Source organism: Thamnophis sirtalis, unplaced genomic scaffold (genome assembly GCF_051295495.1).
Source record: "Thamnophis sirtalis isolate CommonGarterSnake01/CBP01778 unplaced genomic scaffold, rThaSir2_p1.2 scaffold_12, whole genome shotgun sequence".
NCBI classification, from domain to species: Eukaryota; Metazoa; Chordata; class Lepidosauria; order Squamata; family Natricidae; genus Thamnophis; species Thamnophis sirtalis.
This window is the reverse complement of record NW_028261392.1, coordinates 62,618,503-62,641,064: the sequence shown is the minus strand read 5'-3', so window position 1 is coordinate 62,641,064 and position 22,562 is coordinate 62,618,503. Positions and strand designations below refer to the sequence as shown.

At 42.6% G+C, this 22,562-nt stretch overlaps 1 protein-coding gene across 1 annotated transcript in view; it reads right to left on the bottom strand.

Annotated features, from left to right (window-relative positions):
* Window positions 1-21,766, bottom strand: part of LAMC2 (laminin subunit gamma 2) — a 69,186-nt gene extending 47,420 nt beyond the window's left edge. The window contains exons 1-2 of the mRNA XM_087726965.1: window positions 21,684-21,766; window positions 1,177-1,365 (exon numbers count right to left, since the gene is read on the bottom strand). Coding sequence (XP_087583091.1) covers window positions 1,177-1,365; window positions 21,684-21,765 — 271 coding nt within the window. The 5' untranslated portion in view covers window position 21,766. The remainder of the gene's footprint in view (window positions 1-1,176; window positions 1,366-21,683) is intronic.
* Between the last annotated feature and the right edge of the window lie 796 nt (window positions 21,767-22,562).

Below are 22,562 nucleotides of genomic sequence, written 5' to 3'. Positions count from 1 at the left end.
ACTGTCAGAGTCTGGTGGCAGCTTCAACGGCTCGTGCTGGGCCACAACACTTAGCTTTCCAGAAAGCCCTTAAAAATTTTTTTTTCAGCAAGTCTGGAGATCTTTAGTAACAGGGAGCCTGTGTTTTGGCTTTATTATGTGCAATCTCCTCCTTGTGGTCTTGTTTTATTTGTTTATCATTTTTAATTGGTTTTGTAGTAGGTTTGAATAATAGATTTAATTGAATATCATGCAGTGTTATGTTATGTGAAATGTGCATTTGACAAATAGATAAATAAGTAAAAAATAATCCAGCACTCTAACAGCACCTGGTCTCCCGCCCCTTAAACCTAGGCCTTTTCCACAGAAGGCCTGGGGATCAGATAGTCCTTAGATTTATATACCGCTTTACAGTGCTTTCCAGGGATGTGCAGTCAGGGGAGGCAGAGCCTCACCACTGTCATCATGAAAAGAAAAAAATATAAAAGGAAAAAGGCTGAGCTAGTTGCTGCCAGAATCACCAAGGATGACTCTGCTTAGTGCTTAACTGTTTAAAAAAGCGTCTAAAAAAGTGCCCTCTACAGGAGGAGGCAGGAGAATGACGTGCCTCATCTAGTCTGACTTTAGGCATTTTATGATCACTCGAGCAGAGTTAAGCAAGGGTTAAAAGTCTAAAAATTCCTGACGTAGGTGAGGCACGTCGTTCTCCTGCCCCCTCCTGTAGAGGACGCTTTTTAAGAGGCTTTTTTAAACAGTTAAGCAGCGTCATCCACAAGTCTAAAAAAATTTGAAACCCACCACTGTGTCAGTGCCTCACCAGCCATAAACCTCAGCGCATGTCACTGGTGCTCTCTAAGCGGTTTACAGAGTCAGCATATTGCCCCACAACAATCTGGGTCCTCATTTTACCCACCTCAGAAGGATGGAAGGCTGAGTCAACCTTGAGCCTGGTGAGATTTGAACCACCAAATTGCAAGCAGCTGGCAGCCAGCAGAAATAGCCTGCAGTACTGCACTCTAACCACTGCGCCGCCATAGCTCACTTTTTTAAAATCCAAGATGAAGGCAGAGCCATGAGAACATGACACAAAAAAGATCTTGCCTGGAGCTTCTTGCATATTTGTGTGTAAGTGGGGAGATGGCCTATGAGTCAGAAGTTTTTTTTCCTTTCTCATTTCCTAAACCTGTGTCTACCTACCTTTGAGGTTGCAGTAGCAGGGCATGCAATGATCTTGTTGAGACCGGCGATAGAAGCCCTCTTTGCATCGCTCACAATTTATTCCGTCCGTGTTGTCGATACAGTTGAGGCATCGGTACCCATTTCCCTGTCGCCTGAGCAACTCTGGGTCGAAGATGCAGTATCTGGATTTCCCATTGCAGTTGCAGACTGGAAAACAAATCCACAGAACCGCTATCGTTAGGCAAAAGAGGCAGGGGTGATTAGATTTATTGTGCAGTTTATTTATTGAAGTATTAGAATCTTCTTACTTGCAACCCTACTACTAATAATGTGATTTTTTCCTTCCTTGAAACAATGCAATTTAGATGAATTACACTTCTCATTTGTAGGAATGTTTGCCTTTCTCGATGGCTGGCAAACCATGTTGAGAATGCAAATATCAACACAATAATCCTTCTTTAATTAGTGTGAAACCTGAGGAATGTAACTCAGCACAATAATCAATAACCTGATCCTTCCTTAACAAAGATGAGACAACATCTGGCACGTCGGCACATCCCATCGCTCGCAACAACATCTGGTTGTCCATTAACTTACTCAAACATAGCTGGACTTTGCCTGGTTCCACCACAAAACCGTGTTCGACTAAACCATGCTCGACGAAACCGCGTAGCTGACGTCATCAACAGCGCGACAACAGCGTGGAGACAGAAGCACGCTGTAAACGCTAAACCTAAAATTAACACCTAAACCTAAACCTAACCCCCCTTAACCTAACCCTAAACCTAACCCTAACCCTTAACCTAACCCTAACCCTTAACCTAACCCTAAAGCTAACCCTAACCCTTAACCTAACCCTAAACCTAAACCTAACCCTTAACCTAACCCTAAATCTAATCCTAACCCTTAACGTAACCCTAACCCTAACCCTAACCCTAACCCTTAACCTAACCCTAACCCTAACCCTAACCCTAACCCTAACCCTAACCCTAACCCTAAACCTAAACCTAACCCTAAACCTAACCCTAAACCTAACCCTTACCTTAAGTTGAATCTGCTTGCTTTCAAAGCGCTATTTAAAGCGCCCTTCTTTCTCCGCACTCACTGTTGTCGCCCTGTTGATGACGTCAGCGACGCGGTTTAATCGGGCGCGGTTTAGTCGTGCCACGCTTTGCCTAGCTAATCCAATCAGCACAAGGATACTTTGATCAATGTATTAGTTTCTGCCACGTAAACTGTTTTGATGACAATAAATAGGGAGCTCTCACAACTGTTTGAGAGTGCCTATATAACCTTCTTCTTGCCTGCGTGTCTTTTCTTCATCGCCACAACACTCATTCTTTTTGGTTTTCCAAGTTTCAAATTCTTTTCTCTTTCACCACAAATTCCTAATTTAATATGTATAAGTTCCTGAGGGAAGCAAAACTAGACCTTCCCATGTTGAAACACAGAAGTAACTTACAACTGGGACAGGAAGAAAGTGAGTTAGTTTTGATTCCTAACTTCCTTGCTCCTCAGTTAAATTTTCTTGCAGACACAGCAGCTCTGAACAACAAAATCAGGGAAAGGTCACATTTGCACTGCAGCACAAAATTAGTTAATGTATTAATTACCTTCATGTTTTATTGTTGTATGTGTTATGTCGTTTTCCTGCCTCAGGGAATCTTATAATCTAAATTTTAACAGTAGCAGAGTAATAGGTAAATGATGAGAAAGAAGAAGTAAGGCTGAGGAACAGCAAGGGCCAGGAGAGCAATTATTCGAAATTATGAACAAATGTGTTAAGATGGACTTAGCCTTTTCTTTCAGGAGGATTAAAGGGAACATCACAGCCATAAGTACAAAATGGTTTGATGTTACAGCTATTTACAGTCTTTGGAAATCCCAGGATTGCTCAGAGAATGTGGAGGCCACAGGAATCTCTACTAGCAATAGCAATAGCAGTTAGACTTATATACCGCTTCATAGGGCTTTCAGCCCTCTCTAAGCGGTTTACAGAGTCAGTATATCGCCCCCACAGTCTGGGTCCTCATTTCACCCACCTCGGAAGGATGGAAGGCTGAGTCAACCTTGAGCCGGTGAGATTTGAACCGCTGAACTGCAGATAGCAGTCAGCTGAAGTGGCTGCAGTACTGCATCCTAACCATTGCGCCACCTCGGCTCTTTTACTAGATTTCTCAGTGTCTACACTTCAGTATCTAGAGTAGGTATCTTATGTTGTCAGTATCTTATGTTGTCAAGCAGCATCAAATGATGTAGTTCCCTTCACTAAACCAGGCATGGGCGTTGCCAGCGCATGACAATCCGGCTTGCAGGCCAGGAGTTTGACAGATCTAGAGATTTTACAGAGCAAAGGCTGTGATTATTAAAGAGATAAATCAAATATATTCACAGATAAGCCAAGAATGTTAGGTGCCAAAATACACACAAAAACTGGGTTTGGCTTAACCAAGTATGGGCGTATCCCATTCTTGGCATTTGTGGTAAATTTTCCCCTCAGCTTTTTAAAAATATCCATATATAAATTTGTGCCTAAGCCCATCTGCAGATCACATTTTTAACCAAAATATTACGGAAAATGAATACACCAAGGGGAGGAGGAGTGGGATAGAAGAAAGATGGGTAGAGAGGGTGGGAGAGAGGATGGGAGGGAGGGTGAGAAGGAAGGGAGGGAGTGGATCGGGAGAGAGGAGTGGTAGAGGGAGAGGGGAAGTAGGGTAGAGGGGGATGATGGAATATTACGGAAAATGCACCAACCTCAAAGAAGCCAATTGTGAAAATTAAAACATACGAAGTTTGGGGAGATCACCTTATTTACAGATAGAACATTTTTCATGATTTTATGGCTAAAAAATGTGAGGGTCAACTAATCCGTGGATGGGCCTATGCAGGAGCATATAAGGTAAACCAAAATAAAGTATAGTATAATTCAGAACTGTATTCAAATTCTTTAAGCTGTGGGTACAGTCCTAACTTATTAATATTCAGCACTAGTGTAGTTCTGTTTTGAGATATTGAGATGGATTGAGAAAGATTTGAAAAAAAAAAGTTTCTTAGCAATATAAATTCATTTAAGGATATTTTTTTTGGCAATAGGATTTAGCAATAGCAATAGCAGTTAGACTTATATACCGCTTCATAGGGCTTTCAGCCCTCTCTAAGCGGTTTACAGAGTCAGCATATCGCCCCCAACAACAATCCGGGTCCTCATTTTACCCACCTCGGAAGGATGGAAGGCTGAGTCAACCCTGAGCCGGTGAGATTTGAACAGCCGAACTGCAGAACTGCAGTCAGCTGAAGTAGCCTGCAGTGCTGCATTTAACCACTGTGCCACCTCGGCTCCATTTAAACTCAGCATCTGCATGTACTGTATATGGGTTCAGTGGTTAAGACACTGTCTTGTCAGCTGGAAAATCTGCAGTCCAGGTTCGAGACCCAAGTTCCACACAACAAGGTGAGCTCCCATCCTCACCCCGGCTCTTGCCAACCTAGCAGTTCGAAAGCATGCAAATGCAAGTAGATAAACAGGTACCCCCTTCAGTGGGAAGGTAAACAGAGCTGGCCACATGACTGTGGAAAAATGTCTTTGGAAAGCACTGGTTCATTGGTCTTGAAACAGAGATGAGCTCCACCCCCTAACGTCGACTACGACTAGTGGAATAAAATCCACAGGGAATCCTTTATCTTTCACCTTTACTGCATCAGAGGTGGGTTCCTACCAGTTCGCACCTATTCGGTAGAACCGGTTCGTCAAATCTACCAAACCAGTTAGAAGGGGTTCCACCAGTGGACCCGGAAAGCAGGCCACACCTACAGAAGAGGTTCCCAAAATTTTTGAAACCCACCACTGGTCCTTGGATATGATTATTCTACATTATCATGCTCATATTTATAAAACTCAGTGCCTCTGTGAAAGGTAAGGATGACTACTGCGTTTGTGGTGCAATCAGAACATTGCGTGTGTTGAAGTTGTTTTAACGCAAACCAAAGATGCCTTTGAAAAAACAAGTTTACATCCTATTCTTATGCTCGCCAGTGCTGTGTGTGAGGTAATTTAAGGTGGTTCTGACAAGTGTCGTCGGCATCTTCATATCCGGTCACATGGGCGGCAAGCCACTCCCATCCGGTCACATGGGTGACAAGCCACTCCCACAAAGGAGGCCACACCCACAGAGTAGGTTCGAACAATTTTTGAAACCCACCACTGTACTGCATGTATATAAACATGTATGCAAAATAAGAACAAGTCCTAATGAAAAGGGAGAAAATCCTGATCCTTGTACTGAGCAGAAACCACCCCCTAAAAGCATACATATCTCCATCTCTGTCCCCTATGCCGCCAACCTCTTATCCATCGCTTTGAGAATAACCACATATTTGTCAGAAAACCAGAGAGTCGTCAACATCTGCTCTAGTTAATCCTCACCTCCGCTGCCAACGCATGCAATCAAGTTCAGGCATGAGACTCTTACATTCCAAGCACCTGAGAGGATCCTATAATTCAGACCTGCCCAGGCTCTGCCATGGCTGCCAAGCTGATCTCATTCCCTTCAGCACTCACTCTGCGCCACCTGGAATTTACCCAGGCTGCCAGAGGCACGGCTGCAGCTCACACGCCTGGCAGAAGCCCCAAAAACTTTCTTCAGTGCCGCTGAAAGTTAAGTCTTGCTAGAACTTGACTTTCCCGAAGAAATTGGCCTTTCCAGAAATTCAGAATGAAATCGTTTCAGTCACTATCTATTGCTTTAGTCAGCATTAATAATATATGTTCTGATTGACCTAATATAACAATTGTACAAAACTGGGCTGAAGTCCACTACACATTGCATGGAGAAATTAGCATCGTAGAGTTTTCCCTGATGCTATAAAGATATGCTCTCTACCCATTGCTTGATTGGCAGAAAACTAACTGCCAGCGTGAATTTTGCAGTCCCTATAAACAATCCCTATCCTACCTCCCAAATACCAATATCGGATTACGCATCTGTAGGATTTAATAAGTAAAATAATTGGTTAATTCCTCCAGCTTTGGTTCTTCTCAGCATCCCCAAATGGTGGGAAAGCATCTATTGAATATGATAGCGATTCAGAAAAGTGGAGAAGTGGTGGATTTCTATTTTCCTTCCCTTGACAGATAAAAACTAAAGTGAATGATATCACAGAGTGAGATAAGCAGCACGCACGCACATATGCGCCAGAGGTGGCTTCCTACCAGTTTGCACCAGTTCGGTAGAACCGGTTCGTCAAATCTACTGAACCGGTTAGAAGAGGTTCCACCAGAAAGCAGGCCACACTTACAGAAGAGGTTCCAAAAATTTTTGAAACCCATCACTGACACAGAAACAGACACACAAAGACACACACACACAGAGACAGACTCACAGAGAGAGAGAAAGAGAAAGAGAAAGAAAGGAAGAAATAAAAAAAGAAAAAAAGAAAGAAAAAGTGAGAGAGAGATGAAAGAAAAAAAGGAAAAACGGGCAGAGAGACAAAAGGAAGGAAAGAGAGAGAGAGAGAGAGAAAGAGAGAGAGAGAGAGGGAACACATGGCCGGCAAGCCACTCCCACCAGGTCACATGACCGGCAAGCCAATCCCACAAAGGAGGCCACACCCACAGAGTAGGTTCAAAATTTTTTGAAACCCACCACAGACAGACAGACAGACAGACAGACAGACTGACTCACACAGAGAGAGAAAGAGAAAGAGAAAGAGAAAGAAAGGAAGAAATAAATAAATAAAAAAAGAAAAAAGAAAGAAAAAGTGAGAGAGAGATGAAAGAAAAAAAGGAAAAATGGGCAGAGAGACAAAAGGAAGGAAAGAGGGAGAGAGAGACAGAGAGAGACAGAGACAGAGAGACAGAGACAGAGAGACAGACTGATGCAGAAAGAGAGAGAGAAAGAGAAAGAAAGGAAGAAATAAGAAAAGAAAAAAGAAAAAAGAAAGAAAAAAGTGAGAGAGATGAAAAAAAAGAAAAAAGGGACAGAGAGACAAAAGGAAGGAGAGAGAGAGGGAGAGAGAGAGAGAGAGAGAAAGAAAGAAAACACATGGCCGGCAAGCCACTCCCACCAGGTCACATGACCGGCAAGCCACTCCCACAAAGGAGGCCACACCCACAGAGTAGGCTCAAAAAAAAATTGAAACCCAACACTGATATGCGCACACAAATGCTAATTTCTTTTGCACGATAAAGAGAGGATGGTACAGCGTGGTCTTCGGCAGGAAGGAGTGGCGTGGCAGAGGCACCCTGGTCAAGGCAGATGAAAAAAGGATCTATTTCTGCAACGGCCTGAAAAGGCTAATAAGGACAGGTAATAAGGCTGTCAAAGGAAAGAGGAGAAGGATTTATTTCTTCAAGAAAAACATGAGGGAGATTTGCAGAAGGAAATCCAAACTTGAAATAGGGAATTTCCTGACCATGATTGCTATTAAGCAGTGAAACAATCTGCCTCCTGAGTCATGGAGATTGCTAGAGGCTTTCAAAGTTTGGACAAACTTTTTCTTGTGAAAGTCTGAGGATTCCTAACCTGGCTCTAAAGTACTTTCCTACCCTCTAATTCCATAATTTGACCTCACCTATTCATAGAACAGTACCGAAGAGCATCCGATTTGATATAATTTGCAACTGCTGCTGAACTGCAGTGGTGGGATTCAAATAATTTACCAACCAGTTCTCTGCCCTAATGTCCAGCTGGGTAGGCGGGGCTCGGTGGTCATGTGATCATGTGGGCGCAGCCAAGTCAATGTCACTCAGGTCGATGGACACTTCGCCTTAGTTGTTACAATGGTAATAAGGGTTAACTGGAGAGGCAGTTTCTGTAAGGAGGGCAATAAAGATTAGGCTAGAAACAACACTAGAATGTTTCCTTCCTGCCTTCCTTACAGGATTAGCCCTGTAAAATGGGGGGAAAAACAAAAGATTTCTTCCAAAAACCGGTTCTCCGAACTGCTTAGAAAGTTACCAACCGGTTCTCCCGAATAGGTACGAACTGGCTGAATCCCACCACTGCTGAACTGTATGGGCCCAAGGAGAAAACATTCCATAACTTAATGCTGCCTCTTCTAATGGCTGATTACAGACCATGATTAACATGACTAATGGGCAGGGGGGAGAGGAAAAAATAGGTCTTATTTGTACTGCACAGAAAGGCTTTAAATCCCAGTACCTTTTATTAGAGAAAAGCAATTTTGTGAAGGGATGAAATTCATGCCGAAACAGTAACAAACAAGGGGTAGGAGATCTTTCTCCCACTGACTGATTTCTGATGCAATTTCTATTTCTCTGCACTGGCTGCTCCCCCAGACATACATTTTGACTCCCCAGGTATCAGGAAGGAACGGATGCCAGGGGGAAGGCTGCCTGCAAACAGCAACCAGAAAGTTTTCGACTACAGTCCTTGGCGTACTTCCTCAATGATCTCAGTGACTGACCAAGTCTATCTAATAGCCACCTTGGGCCCATGTTTTTAGAGTCTTGTATACCATCACTAAAACCTTGAACAAGTCTTGGTAGCTAATTGGCAGCTTCGGTTAAAGTGTTGCGTAGGCATGGACAGGTAGCTTACTGCGTTGTTTTGCATAGTTTGTTGTGGCTTCCAGACCAAGGGCGAGGATGGTCTACACACAGCACACTACGGGGTTATAAACATGGGGTGAAGTCAGTCCTGCTAGGTGAACCAGACCAAAACGTCAACCCCACAAGAAGGCTAAAATTACTTTTTATTGAGATCGGCTATTATGACGGAATCATGCAAGTCTGATTGTACAGTACTTTCTCCTCCTTAGTTCAGTGAATTAATGGGGGGGGAGCTTATGCTGGAGTGGTGACCCGACAAATGCGCGCTCGACAAAAGCCCGCCGACAAAATCGCGGCGACAAAACCGCGACGTCATCAACACACCCACAACAGCGCGCCATCAACAGCGCGCCGACAGAAGCACGATTTAAGGTAAGGTAAGGGTTAGGTTCAGGGTTAGGTTTAGGGTTAGGTTTAGGGTTAGGTTTAGGGTTGGTTTAGAGCATGCTTCTGTTGGCCCTCTGTTGTCGGCGCGCTTCTGCCCTCATTCGTCGGTGATCTTTAGAACTCACGGTTTTGTCACCGCGGTTTTCTCACATGGCATCTGAGAACTCAACTAAACCTGGATTCAAAACGCAGCCCAGAGAGTTGCCCCTGCATGGCCCCATGGGAGTCTGACAACCAATCAGAATACATTTCTTACACAGGAACAGGAAACAGAGAGGTGGGACTGAACAGGTTATAAAAAGCCTAGCAAGCCCCTCCCTCATCCCTCCTCTTCTTCTCCACCAACATTGAAGCATGTGATCACCTTTTCTGTTCAGGACTCAAACCATGTGGTCCTGTCCACCAATAAACCATCTTTCCAAGCAGCCTCCATGTCTCCAGTGTCTTTTTCCCCACTTGGAGCCGAACCCAGAAGGGACATTTCTTTCATCAATACAAAATTTATTTAAACCTATATATAAGAATCTAGTCAATTAAGGCTAAGCATCAAATTGACACTAGATAAAGTTCAATAGAATTCAATTTTCTTATGGCAATGCAAGGTCTCCAAGCTGATGGTGCATTTAACTCCACCCCTCCCAGGTCTTCTTCTCCATCAGTGCCCTGTTCATTGTTCTTCTGAACAGATATTACTCAAATCCAGGATTTTGCAAGATGTGATACCTCTTGCTTATTTACTACAAACTTCAAATATGAGAATGATATCCGGTTAATTAACTGTCCACATATAATTATAGCAAAGTAATTTTCCTATCCAACAGATTAATTCATTTATGGATGACATCAATCCATCATGTCTGGGTTTTGCTGCAACTTGTAAAAAAATATATTTAAAAAAACATAAACAACAGTCTTGAAAACAATGACATCATGATAAGGCTTTCTGTAATTTTTACAAAGTTAAACCACATCTCTTGCCTATCTTGCTGTGCCGATCAAGTTGTTTCATGATTTCTGTTTGTTTATTCAGTTTTTGAACGAGTCTCTCAGTTCTGAAATGGGTTCTCCTCCTAAAACTATATTCCCATCTTCAATATGATTCTAGCCATGTTTTTTTGCCATTGGAAAATAATGGGATTGAGTCAAGCAGAAAAATATCTCAATAAATGAGCAAATTGTCTTTAAAAATAATATCATCTGCTTGTGGAAAAAGTTAAGAAGATGATGAACAAATCAACCCTAAAATGTCTTTCGCGAAACATATTTGATTTGTAGTATTTTAAATGCTATAAATGTTAGAGCCGAGGTGGCGCAGTGGTTAAAGTGCAGTACTGCAGGCCACTTCAGCTGACTGTTATCCGCAGTTCAGCGGTTCTAATCTCACCGGCTCAAGGTTGACTCAGCCTTCCATCCTTCCGAGGTGGGTGAAATGAGGACCCGGATTGTTGTTGGGGGCAATATGCTGACTCTGTAAACCGCTTAGAGAGGGCTGAAAGCCCTATGAAGTGGTATATAAGTCTGACTGCTATTTGAAGAAGACAGTATCTAAAAATCTTTAATGTGGTTTATGGACCCAGAAAAGTTTTCCGCTGCTGTTCCAAACTGCATTATAATTTTGCCGAAGTAGAATTCAAGATCTCAGCTGAGAAGTCATAGAACAGGTGAAGAAAAGAAATGTTTCCCGACTTTCCTATAACACTACAAACTCTCACAAAAATTCCAGAGAGGGATTCCAGAAGGAAAGGCGGTAACCAATACTAATGTTTGCTGAAAAAATAACATACAATTGCAAGAGCCCAGTTAATGCTGCTATCAGTGATCCTGAGACACAAATCTTATCTTATGCTTTGCTTAATTCAATGGGTTTTACATCTAAGTTGACATGCGTAGGATTATGCTGTGGCTTACTTCCCTCAACACCATGAAGGTCTGTCTTGTTTTTCTGAATTTAGCTTGGGCATGATGCCCAAGCTAAATTCATTACAATCCCCTCTAGCAATGTTGTACCCTATCTTTTGCCATTAAGGGACAGTTTAGTACAGTGTTGGTGAACCTTTTCAGCACTGAGTGCTGATGGGAGAGCGCCAGTGGTGGGATTCAGCCAGTTCACACCTATTCGGGAGAACCGGTTGGTAACTTTCTAAGCAGTTTGGACAACAGGTTATTGGGAGAAATCTTTTGTTTTTTCCCACGTTACAGGGCTAATCCTGTAAGGAAGGCAGGAAGGAAACATTCTGGTGTTGTTTCTAGCCTAATATTTATTGACCTGCTTACAGAAACTGCCTCTCCGGTTAACCCTTATTACCATTGTAACAACTAAGGCGAAGCGCCCATCAACCTGAGTGACATTGACTTGGCCATGCTCACATGATCATATGACCACCGAGCCCCGCCTACCCAGCTGGACATTAGGGAAGAGAACTGGTTGGTAAATTATTTGAATCCCACCACTGAAGAGCGTGCATACATGCGCATGCACACATGCAAAAAAAAACAACCAGAAGAGCAGCTGCCCAGTGTGCATGCTTGTGCCGGGAACAGAAAGATGGTCTTTTGGTTTCTGGCGCGCATGCACGCACGAAGACCAGGTGGCCGGTGCACATGCACTCACTGGAAACCGGAAGAGCATCCATCTGGTGCACATGTACACTCCGGGAAGATGATCTTCCAATTTCCAGTCCGCACATGAGCACCGACCACCTGGACCTCTGGTTTCTGGTGTGCATGCAAGTACTGGGGCGCATGCTGAAAACCGGAAGAGAATCTTCCTGGTGCGTGGATGGGTGGCTGCTCTTCCAGTTTCTGGTGCTCCCGCATGAAGACCAGCTGGCTGGCACACCAGAACCTGGAAGAGCAATGGACAACTGTTCGGGTCCTGGAGAGATGGCTGTGTGCCACTTCCCGCACGCATGCTATAGGTGCGCCATCACGGGTTTAGTATCTTTTTTTTAATCAGATTTTTAAATTATTTTTTCCCTTCTACAACACCTTACAGTCATTACATCAACATAGTTATGCCATCATACCTGTACATGTATATAATATTTCGCTTCTATATTTACACACCTTTATACACCTTTATACACCTTTATACACAGCTATATCTATATCTATATCTATATCTGTATCTGTATCTGTATCTGTATCTGTATCTGTATCTATATCTATATCTATATCTATATCTATATCTATATCTATCTATCTATCTATCTATCTATCTATCTATCATCTATCTATCTATCATCTATCTATCTATCTATCTATCTATCTATCTATCTATCTATCTATCTATCTATCTATCTATCTATCTATCTATATATATATATATATATATATATATATATATATTAGATTATTTTTTTACAACCCCCGGTATGCCCGGTATATATATATATTAGATTTTTACAACCCCTGGTAAGCCCCAATTATGGGAGGAAGCTAACTGCTTCCATCATCTGTCAGTCGGCTCGTCACAAGAGTCCATCACGACAGAAACCCAATATTTTTACTGTTGCCTTTTGTTATATTTGTGTTTTTTTGTTTTTTTTTAGTAAGGGTATGGCTAGCTGATGAGAGCTAAATAGCTTGAAATAGATCTATACTAGTCTCCCTTTATTTATTTATCAGCACAAATAAAAACACAAATATAACAAAGGCAACAGTAAAAATATTGGGTTTCTGTCGTGATGGACTCTTGTGACGAGCCGATTGACAGATGTTGGAAGCAGTTAGCTTCCTCCCATAATTGGGGCTTACCAGGGGTTGTGACACTAATATATATATATATATATATATATATATATATATATATATATATATATATATATATATATATATATATATATATATATATATATATATATATATAGTTTTTTGGCTTAATTAATTTTATTCTAGTTTTGCAGCCATTTGTACCAATTGTTCCAAATTTCATAATATTCCGACTCTTCTTTATCTTTTAATTTCAGTGTTAATTTGTCCATCTCTGCACAATTCAAAGTTTTTTTTTATCACTAATTCGTCCGAGGGGGTATTATTTTGTTTCCAGCATTGGGCAAATGCTATTCTAGCTGTAGTTAGCAGATGTGTTAATATGTACTTAATTTTCTTTCTATATTTCCCTTTGATTATTCCCAGTAGAAAGATTTCGGGTTTGTATTTTATCTGTTCTCCTGTAATTTATTGCACCCATTTCCAAATTTTTGTCCAATATTTTTGTGTTTCCGGGCAGGTCCACCATATGTGATAATATGTGTCAAATTTAAACACCCCTGGTTTTTTTTCTAAAGGGTTAGGGGTGCAAGGGTCTTGTAACTTGACAGCTTTAAGACTTGCACACTTCAATGCCAGAATTCCTGAGCCAACATGACTGGAGGAGGAATTCTGGGAGTTGAAGTCCACAAGTCTTAAAGCTGTCAAGTTTGAACACCCCTTGGGTTTTTTTCTAAAGGGTTAGGGGTGCGAGGGTCTTGTAACTTGACAGCTTTAAGACTTGCACACTTCAAATGCCAGAGTTCCTGAGCCAACATTTTGGTTGCTAAGCAAGAGCGTTGTTAAGTGAGTTTCACCACATTTTACAAGTTGGCCATGCCCACCCAGCCACATGGTTGGCAAGCCACTCCCACACGGTCACATGGCCAGCAATCCACTCCCACAAAGCAGGCCACACCTACAGAAGAGGTTCTAAAATTTTTTGAAACCCACCACTGTTGTACTTACACTAATAACTCGCACCCTGGTTTACCTTGAAGACACACACATACACAACTTTGGAAGAAGTTTAAATCGAATAGCCTGTTCTACTGATGAGGAAGCATGTGTAAGAAATAAACCTCTATTTCTTTCTCCTTTTTTTCAAACACAAGTCCATATTGAAGACTTCACACTGGCTGGCAGTCTCGGTGGCTGTATTTGGGTGTTCCAGAACTCAGGGTTATCACACTTTCAATCCTTCACTATTAGCCAGATTGATGACAAGAGTTCCCTGCTTCTAGGAAAATAGGATCTGGCTGTAATTCAAGTTACTACTTATGGCTCTCAGGATTTTGGCAGGCAAAAAAGAACGTTGTTTTTTTTCTCTCTCTCTCCTTTCAGTCTTTACAGAGGGAGTATTTTGGGGTCAGTACTTTTCATTTTGTTCATTCAGGCAGCAGGATTAAGATATTTGCTCAGTAACCAGAAGCACTCAACACTATTAGACACAACTGGGCTGTTAATTGTCGTAGTACAACTTGTACTTCAATGTGCTTCTAACATTTCCAGCTTAAGCATTCTGCGTTTTCATGTCTCTTGACGAGTAAAGAGAAAGAAGAGAGAACAGGTGTTGTTTTAAGAGTCTTGTCTACATGGTATTGAAACCTGCCTACGGTAAGCAAAGTCATTTTGTAACAGAAGCTGACTGGCTGGAACTTGATATACAGGTAGTCCTTCACTTACAACCATTCATTAATGACCGTTGGAAGTTACTACACTAAAGAAAAGAGGCTTATGATCATTTTTTCACACTGGCGAGAAATTTGGATGCTTGGCAACTGGCTCATATTTATGATGTTTGCAGTGTCCCCAGGGTGATATGATCATCTCTTGCAACCCTCTGACAGGGAAAGTCTTATAAGAGCCGAGGTGGCGCAGTGGTTAAAGTGCAGCACTGCAGGCCACTTCAGCTGACTGTTATCTGCAGTTCGGCGGTTCAAATCTCACCGGCTCAAGGTTGACTCAGCCTTCCATCCTTCCGAGGTGGGTGAAATGAGGACCCAGACTGTGGGGGGCGATATGCTGACTCTGTAAACCGCTTAGAGAGGGCTGAAAGCCCTATGAAGCGGTATATAAATCTAACTGCTATTGCTATTGCTAAAGTCAATAGGGAAGCAAGATTCACTTAAAAAACCGTGTTATTTACTTAACAACTGCAGTGATCCACTTAACAACTATGGCAAGAAAGGATGTAAAATGGGGCAAAACTCACTTGACAACTATCTCACTTAGCAGGAGAAATTTTGGGCTCAATTGTGCCGATAAGTCGAGGAGTTCCTGTATAGCAGGTGGCAGCATGTAGCCCATCTAAGATGGTCCCAAAATGCTAAGCAGGGTCACTCATGATGGGTATCTGGATGGGAGTTTACTAGGAGACTCTAGAGCTATAGGCTAAATTGAGATTTTAAAATATCTGGAAGAAGACAATAGGTTATCCCACAGTTTAGACTATAGAAGAACAGAGTTGGAAGGGACCTTGAAAGTCATCTAGTTCAACTCCCTGCACAAGTAAGAGAATTTATACCATTTCAGACAAGTGGCTGTCCAGTCACTTCCTGAAAATTTCCAGGGATGGGGAGCCACAACCTCTGAAGACAAGGCATCCCACTGGTTGATTGTTCTCACCATTAGGAAATTTCTCCTTAGTTCTATGTTGCTTCCCTCCTTGGTTATTTTCCATTCATTGGTTCTTGCCTTGCCTTCTGGTGCTTTGGAAAATAGGTTAATGAGATCCAGTAGTGGGATTCAGGCAGTTCGCACCTATTCGGGAGAACCGGTTGGTAACTTTCTAAGCAGTTCAGATAACCGATTGTTGGAAGAAATCTCCTTTTGTTTTTTCCCACTTTACAGGGCTAATCCTGTAAGGAAGGCAGGAAGGAAACATTCTGGTGTTGTTTCTAGCCTCATCTTTATTGCCCTGCTTACAGAAACTGCCTCTCTGTTTAACCCTTATTACATTGTAACAGCTAAGGCGAAGCGCCCATCGACCTGAGTGACCTTGAGTTGGCCACGCCCACCAAGTCACATGACCACCAAGCCCCACCTACCCAGATGGTCATTAGGGCAGAGAACCGGTTGTTAAATTATTTGAATCCCACCACTGATGAGATCCCATTCTTCTTTATGGCAGCCCCTCAAATATTGAGGCCATTATTGAGCAGAGAACCAAAGTAATGAGGAAACTTTTCCTCTCACGTTCCAGAAAGAAAATTATGGCAAGAAGTCATTAAATAGATGTCAGAGACAATGGGAATCAAAATGTTTACTGTTAACTAGAAAAGTAAAAGTAACTATTTTAATTTTCTTGGGCTGAAAACTAGTTAAAGGCGAGCAATATGCTGAAGAAGTGAAGAGGAATTTTAATCCTAGGAAGGAAGACAAGGATAGACAACATTTTGAAGGATATTGATATTTTCATGATCACAAAAATCAGAACAGTAAAAGCAGTGGTTTGCATCTTCAAATTACGGATGCGAACATTCTAATAATACCATAGCCTACAAGAAGGATGAATCAGTCCTTGGTTAAATAAAAATATGGGATTGCTTGTGGTGATGATCAGCAAGTAGAAATTACTATAATACCAGCATATGATATAAGTAGATGATATAGCAATAGCAATAGCAGTAGACTTATATACCGCTTCATAGGGCTTTCAGCCCTCTCTAAGCGGTTGACAGAGAGTCAGCATATTGCCCCAACAATCTGGGTCCTCATTTTACCCACCTCGGAAGGATGGAAGGCTGAGTCAACCCTGAGCCGGTGAGATTTGAACCGCTGAACTGCTGATCTAGCAGTAGCCTGCAGTGCTGCATTTAACTACTGCACCACCTCGGCTCTTGATGGACTAGGAACAAATGTTTATGCTTGGCCCAAGTCGAAGGAAGTAGAAGAAGGCAATAGATACGATAGAGGGGATCAAAGAAATTACAAAAACATTTTTGGAAGAACTACAAATCACTATTGGAAGTAAGATGGTGAACACCAGGAATCAAACTTGATTTTATGGCCCCCAACTAATGCTGATTTATAAGCTCACAAATAAAACCCTTCTCTCCATGTTAGCTCTCATGCCTTAGCTTTCTCTTATTTAGGTCTATGCCCTAGTAATCTGGTTCACCGACAAAATGGCGACTGACAAAAGCGCGCCCGACTAAACCGCGATGACAAAACTGCGAGTTATAAACCGCGCTGACGAATGAGCGCTGAAGCGCGCCGACAACAGCGCGCTGACAGAAGCACTAATCCTAACCCTAACTCTAACCCTAACCCTAACCCTAAACCTAAACCTAACCCTAAACCTGACCCTGACCCTGACCCTGACCCTGACCCTAACCCTAACCCTAAACCTGACCCTGACCCTGACCCTGACCCTGACCCTAACCCTAACCCTAACCCTAACCCTAAACCTAACCCTAACCCTAACCCTAACCCTAACCCTAAACCTGACCCTAAACCTGACCCTGACCCTGACCCTGACCCTAACCCTAACCCTAACCCTAAACCTGACCTTGACCCTGACCCTGACCCTGACCCTAACCCTAACCCTAACTCTAACCCTAACCCTAACCCTAAACCTGACCCTGACCCTGACCCTGACCCTGACCCTGACCCTGACCCTGACCCTAACTCTAACTCTAACCCTAACCCTAACCCTAACCCTAAACCTGACCCTGACCCTGACCCTGACCCTAACCCTAACCCTAACCCTAACCCTAACCCTAACCCTAACCCTAACCCTAAACCTAAACCTAAACCTAAACCTAACCCTAAACCTGACCCTGACCCTGACCCTAACCCTTACCTTAACTTAAATCGCGCTGTTGTCGGCGTGCTGTTGTCGGCGTGTTGATGACGTCACGGTTTTGTCACCACGGTTTTGTTGGCGCCCTTGTGTCGTGCACGCATTTGTCGGGTCACGAGTAATCTAATGGACAGTGACTTCCAATAATCTGGGGATCATTATCCATTAGATTTCCTCATTTCTAGTTAACATTCTGAACCTGTGAAGCCATTATATATAGCAATAGCAATAGCAATAGCAGTTAGACTTATATACCGCTTCATAGGGCTTTCAGCCCTCTCTAAGCAGTTTACAGAGTCAGCATATCACCCCCAACAACAATCCGGGTCCTCATTTTACCCACCTCAGAAGGATGGAAGGCTGAGTCAACCCTGAGCTGGTGAGATTTGAACAGCCGAACTGCAGAACTGCAGTCAGTTGAAGTAGCCTGCAGTGCTGCATTTAACCACTGCATTTAACCACTGCGCCACCTCGGCTCAATGCTACATTATAAATTGTAAATGAACAAATCTCAGGCTATAGTGAAACTTTTACAAATATGCCATTAGACTAAAGCTCAGACAGGATTAAAAGTACATTGTTACTTTGTGCTAAATCACATTCTGAGGTTATAGATCACTGAACCATAGTCTTCATTTTCTTTTTTAACCCATCTTTAGCATTTTATTAATAATTAATTAATCCTATTTTCCCCACAACAAAAACACTGTGATGGGAGTTGGGCTGAGTGAGTGACTGGCCCAAAGTCACCCAGCCAGGTTTCATGCTTAAGGTGGGACTAGAACTCACAGTCCCCTGGTTTCAAATCAACCCTGATTGCTCTTTAGAAGGCCAGATCCTGAAGATGAACCTTAAATACTTTGGCCACCTAATGAGAAGGAAGGACTCACTGGAGAAGAGCCTCATGCTGGGAAAGATTGAGGGCAAAAGAAGAATGGAATGACAGAGAATGAGGTGGCTGGATGGAGTCACCGAAGCAGTAGGCATGAGCTTAAATGGACTTCAGAGGATGGTAGAGGACAGGAAGGCCTGGAGGAACGTTGTCCATGGGGTCACGATGGGTTGGACATGACTTTGCAACTAACAACAATAACAACAAATATGTGTATGTGGGTTTGTATGCTCTCTCTCTCCTGTATTAAAATGTTTTTATTTTCCATTTTCCATTTTCATACAGTCACATATATACTGTGCATAGCTGGGGCCATACAACATTAAAGAATAATCACAGCAATTCCTCTTGTCAACAATACCCCCAAGAATAGAAACCCAATATACCTCTTCCACTCTCCATACACCTCTTTCTTCCACCACCCCCAACTTTCTATCTTCCCTCCATCATTCCCCTCTACCCTACTTCCGCTTCCCCTCTACCACTCCTCTCTCCCGATCCACTCCCTCCCTTCCTTCTCACCCGCCCTCCCATCCTCTCTCCCGCCCTCTCTACCCCTCTTTCTTCTATCCCTCTACTCCTCCCCTTGGTGTATTTCCACTATATGTCAATTTACTCAACTTGTCCTATTTTTACAGAGAAATTAAAGAGAAACAGTATACATGTGAAGTCGCATTACATTGAAATCTAACACATCGTATATATCCCCCCTCCCCCCTCCACCCCAACAATGCTCTCTCTCTCTCTCTCTCTCTCTCTCTCTGTGTGTGTGTGTGTGTGTGTGTGTGTGTGTGTGTTATGTGCATAGATAGTGGGTAATAAAAGTTAAAAGTCATGGGACCATCTGATGATGACCATAGCATATGAAAGATTATGATTTGGAACGTGAATGAAGATGATCCACGGGGTGATTGTTCCAACATCAATGGGTGTACAAGATTTTTAGGTGGCATTCATAGGTGTATGGGAATGAGATGAGTGAGTACAGAAAAAATGACTAAGACACCAACTGTTTCTGCTGGAGCAAATATGGTCCAGGTCCCCTCCATTAAATGTTGCCATCTTGTGCAAACAAGAAGCATACCTTCTCTGTTGTGGCTCCCACCCTCTGCAACAACATTCCTCCAGAGATAAAAAAAAATAGCATCCTCTCTCCTAGGGGTCCAGAAAACTTTGGAAACCTAGCTTTTTGGTCCCAGGTCTAGGGTTGATGTTTGTTATTTGTTTAATGGCCGCTGATTTGTTTTCTGGATTTTGATATTAGAATAATTTAGTCAAAGCTGCCTGTGGTTAGCTGTTTTTCTCTCTTTTTAGTTTGCACCCTATCCACAATCCACTACATTGGGCAGTCAATAAACTTAAAACAAAGAAACAAATAAACAATACAGTTCAAGAATGGATGGAGTGTTTGGTGAGCTTCCACTGAAAAAAAGCAAGCAATAGGAATAGCAGTTAGACTTATATACCGCTTCATAGGGCTTTCAGCCCTTTCTAAGCGGTTTACAGAGTCAGCATATCGCCCCCACAGTCTGGGTCCTCATTTCACCCACCTCGGAAGGATGGAAGGCTGAGTCAACCTTGAGCCAGTGAGATTTGAACCGCTGAACTGCAGATAGCAGTCAGCTGAAGTGGCCTGCAGTACTGCACCCTAACCACTGCGCCACCTCGGCTCATCAGAAGAGAGAGAGAAGAGACACTCTCCTCATGATGTATAGAATAAGGCTTTATATTAAAATTCTCAGCATCCCCGTGAAATGACATTTCCTACAATGTTTAAAAGGAAAAACATTTACAATGGTATAAAATACACATCTATTTGCAATATTGATAGTGAGCGTTATATATTATCAGTTGTAAGATGATAAATGTGTCAGGGGCACACATTATCCAAAGGCATACTGATAGAAACACCTTTTTTAATCCTAGTGAAATTATGTCATGAAATTAATTGCATGAACATGTGTTACAAATGCTCCACCACTTGTACATTCAGCTCGGTGTCAAACTTGAAAGCCAGAATAAATAATTACAGCATTCCCTTCAGGGAATAATTGCATTGCCTGCAAAATGATGTGCAAAACACAGAAAGGCCCTTTAAATTGTCTGCTTTTGGACTTACCAGCCGTCTGAAAAAATTAGACAAAAAAATAGAATTTTCGTGGCATTTAGAACGAACAATTTACTTTGTGAATGAAACACTCTGAGTCCTAGCTATTACCCGGTTATTTTCATTTACAATGAAAGGACCGGTTGAAACGGTACGATGTACGTCCCAAGCGGTGGCCAGGTAATGCTGATTGCAACAGCCTTGCAGTGTTTTTAACAAAACATCTGAACATGCTTCTTTTAGTTGCTAGGTGTCCACCCATAAGCTTCAATGAGGGATGATATGAACTGGTTTAAGGAGAGGAAAGGGGTCAAAACCTGGGGAAGAAAAGTTGGTTCCACCACAAAACCGCAGATGACAAAATCGCGGTCGACAAAAGCGCGTATGTGACGTCATCACAGCGCGACGAAAAAGATCGAAAAATGTAAAAATAAAGCGAAAACCTTACCCTAACCCCCCCAAACCTAACCCTAAACCTAACCCTAAACCTAACCCTTAACCTAACCCTAAACCTAACCCTAAACCTAACCCTTAACCTAACGAAAAACGTAACGCTAACCCTTAACCTAACCCTAACCCTAACCCTTAACCTAACGCTTACCTTTATGTGAATCGGCTTGCTGTAATTTAATTTTTATTTCAATTTTTCGATCTTTTTCGTTGCATTGTGATGACGTCACATACGCAATTTCGTCGACCGCGCTTTTGTGGAACGCGGTTTTGACGGGTCACGGAAAAGTTAGGTGAACAGCTAATCTTGTCTTCTGCACCATCCACTTGTGGAGAGCTGGCCCACATCGAAGCGCTCTGCTATTAGTTCCTGATAAAATAATCCCACCTGCTTACTACACACCCTCTTTTGCACCTCCAGATGTGCTGCAACTTGGAGAATTGCCTAAGGGGAAACCTTCACGTGGAAAACGGGGAAAAGAGGAAGGGGAACTACTAAACGGAACCCCTTCCCAAAACCAGAGCAGGATGCTTTTAATTTAAGTTTCTGGACTCTCACCTTCTCTTCTTTGGGTGCTGAGAGTTGCGGGGAAAAGAGAAGCTGAAAGGCAACTCAGAGTTATCAGCCAAGGTAGAGACATTCCAGGAAACCCAGGACTTAGCTGTGTCTCCAGAGGTGACTCAAATCCAACGTCGAGGTTCTTGAATCAGGAGGTCTGGTGGCTCTTCCTCTGCAGCCTATTCCGCTGTGCCTCCTTGTCTTCCTTTCAGGGAATTTTTATTGCCTCTCCTCCTTGAGAATGAATCATTCTCAAGAGGAAGAAAGGAGCTTGCCTCCACTCTGACTCACCTTGTGAATTAAAAAAAAAAGAAGGGGGGGAGGAGGAGGAGGGAGCAGCCCGTGTACAGAGAGGTATAATACTTAACTATTCCTTCTTAGTTGTTCACAGGGGTGGTTCTCTGCAGAACACAGCAGCAACCGCCCCTGGCGAGGAGCCAGGAGGGAGTGGGATGGCAGCAGAAGGAACTGGGAGTCAGATTTAAGCTTGGATCTTTCCAATTTCTGCTACTGACTTAAAACAGAGGGACTGCTTCGAATGGGAAGGTCAACCTCATTTCCCAAAGGAAAGGAACTCACCATTTTTCTCCGTTTGGTTGGAATAGCAATAGCAATAGCAGTTAGACTTATATACCGCTTCATAGGGCTTTCAGCCCTCTCTAAGCGGTTTACAGAGTCAGCATATCGCCCCCACAATCTGGGTCCTCATTTTATCCACCTCGGAAGGATTTTATTTATTTATTTATTTTTTATTTTATTTTATTGGGATTTATAGGCCGCCCTTTTCCCTGAGGGGACTCAGGGCGGCTTACAACCACAAGGGAGGGGGGTGCAGTGTCAAAAAAAACAAAACAAAAATGTGAACAAAGAAAAATAGTA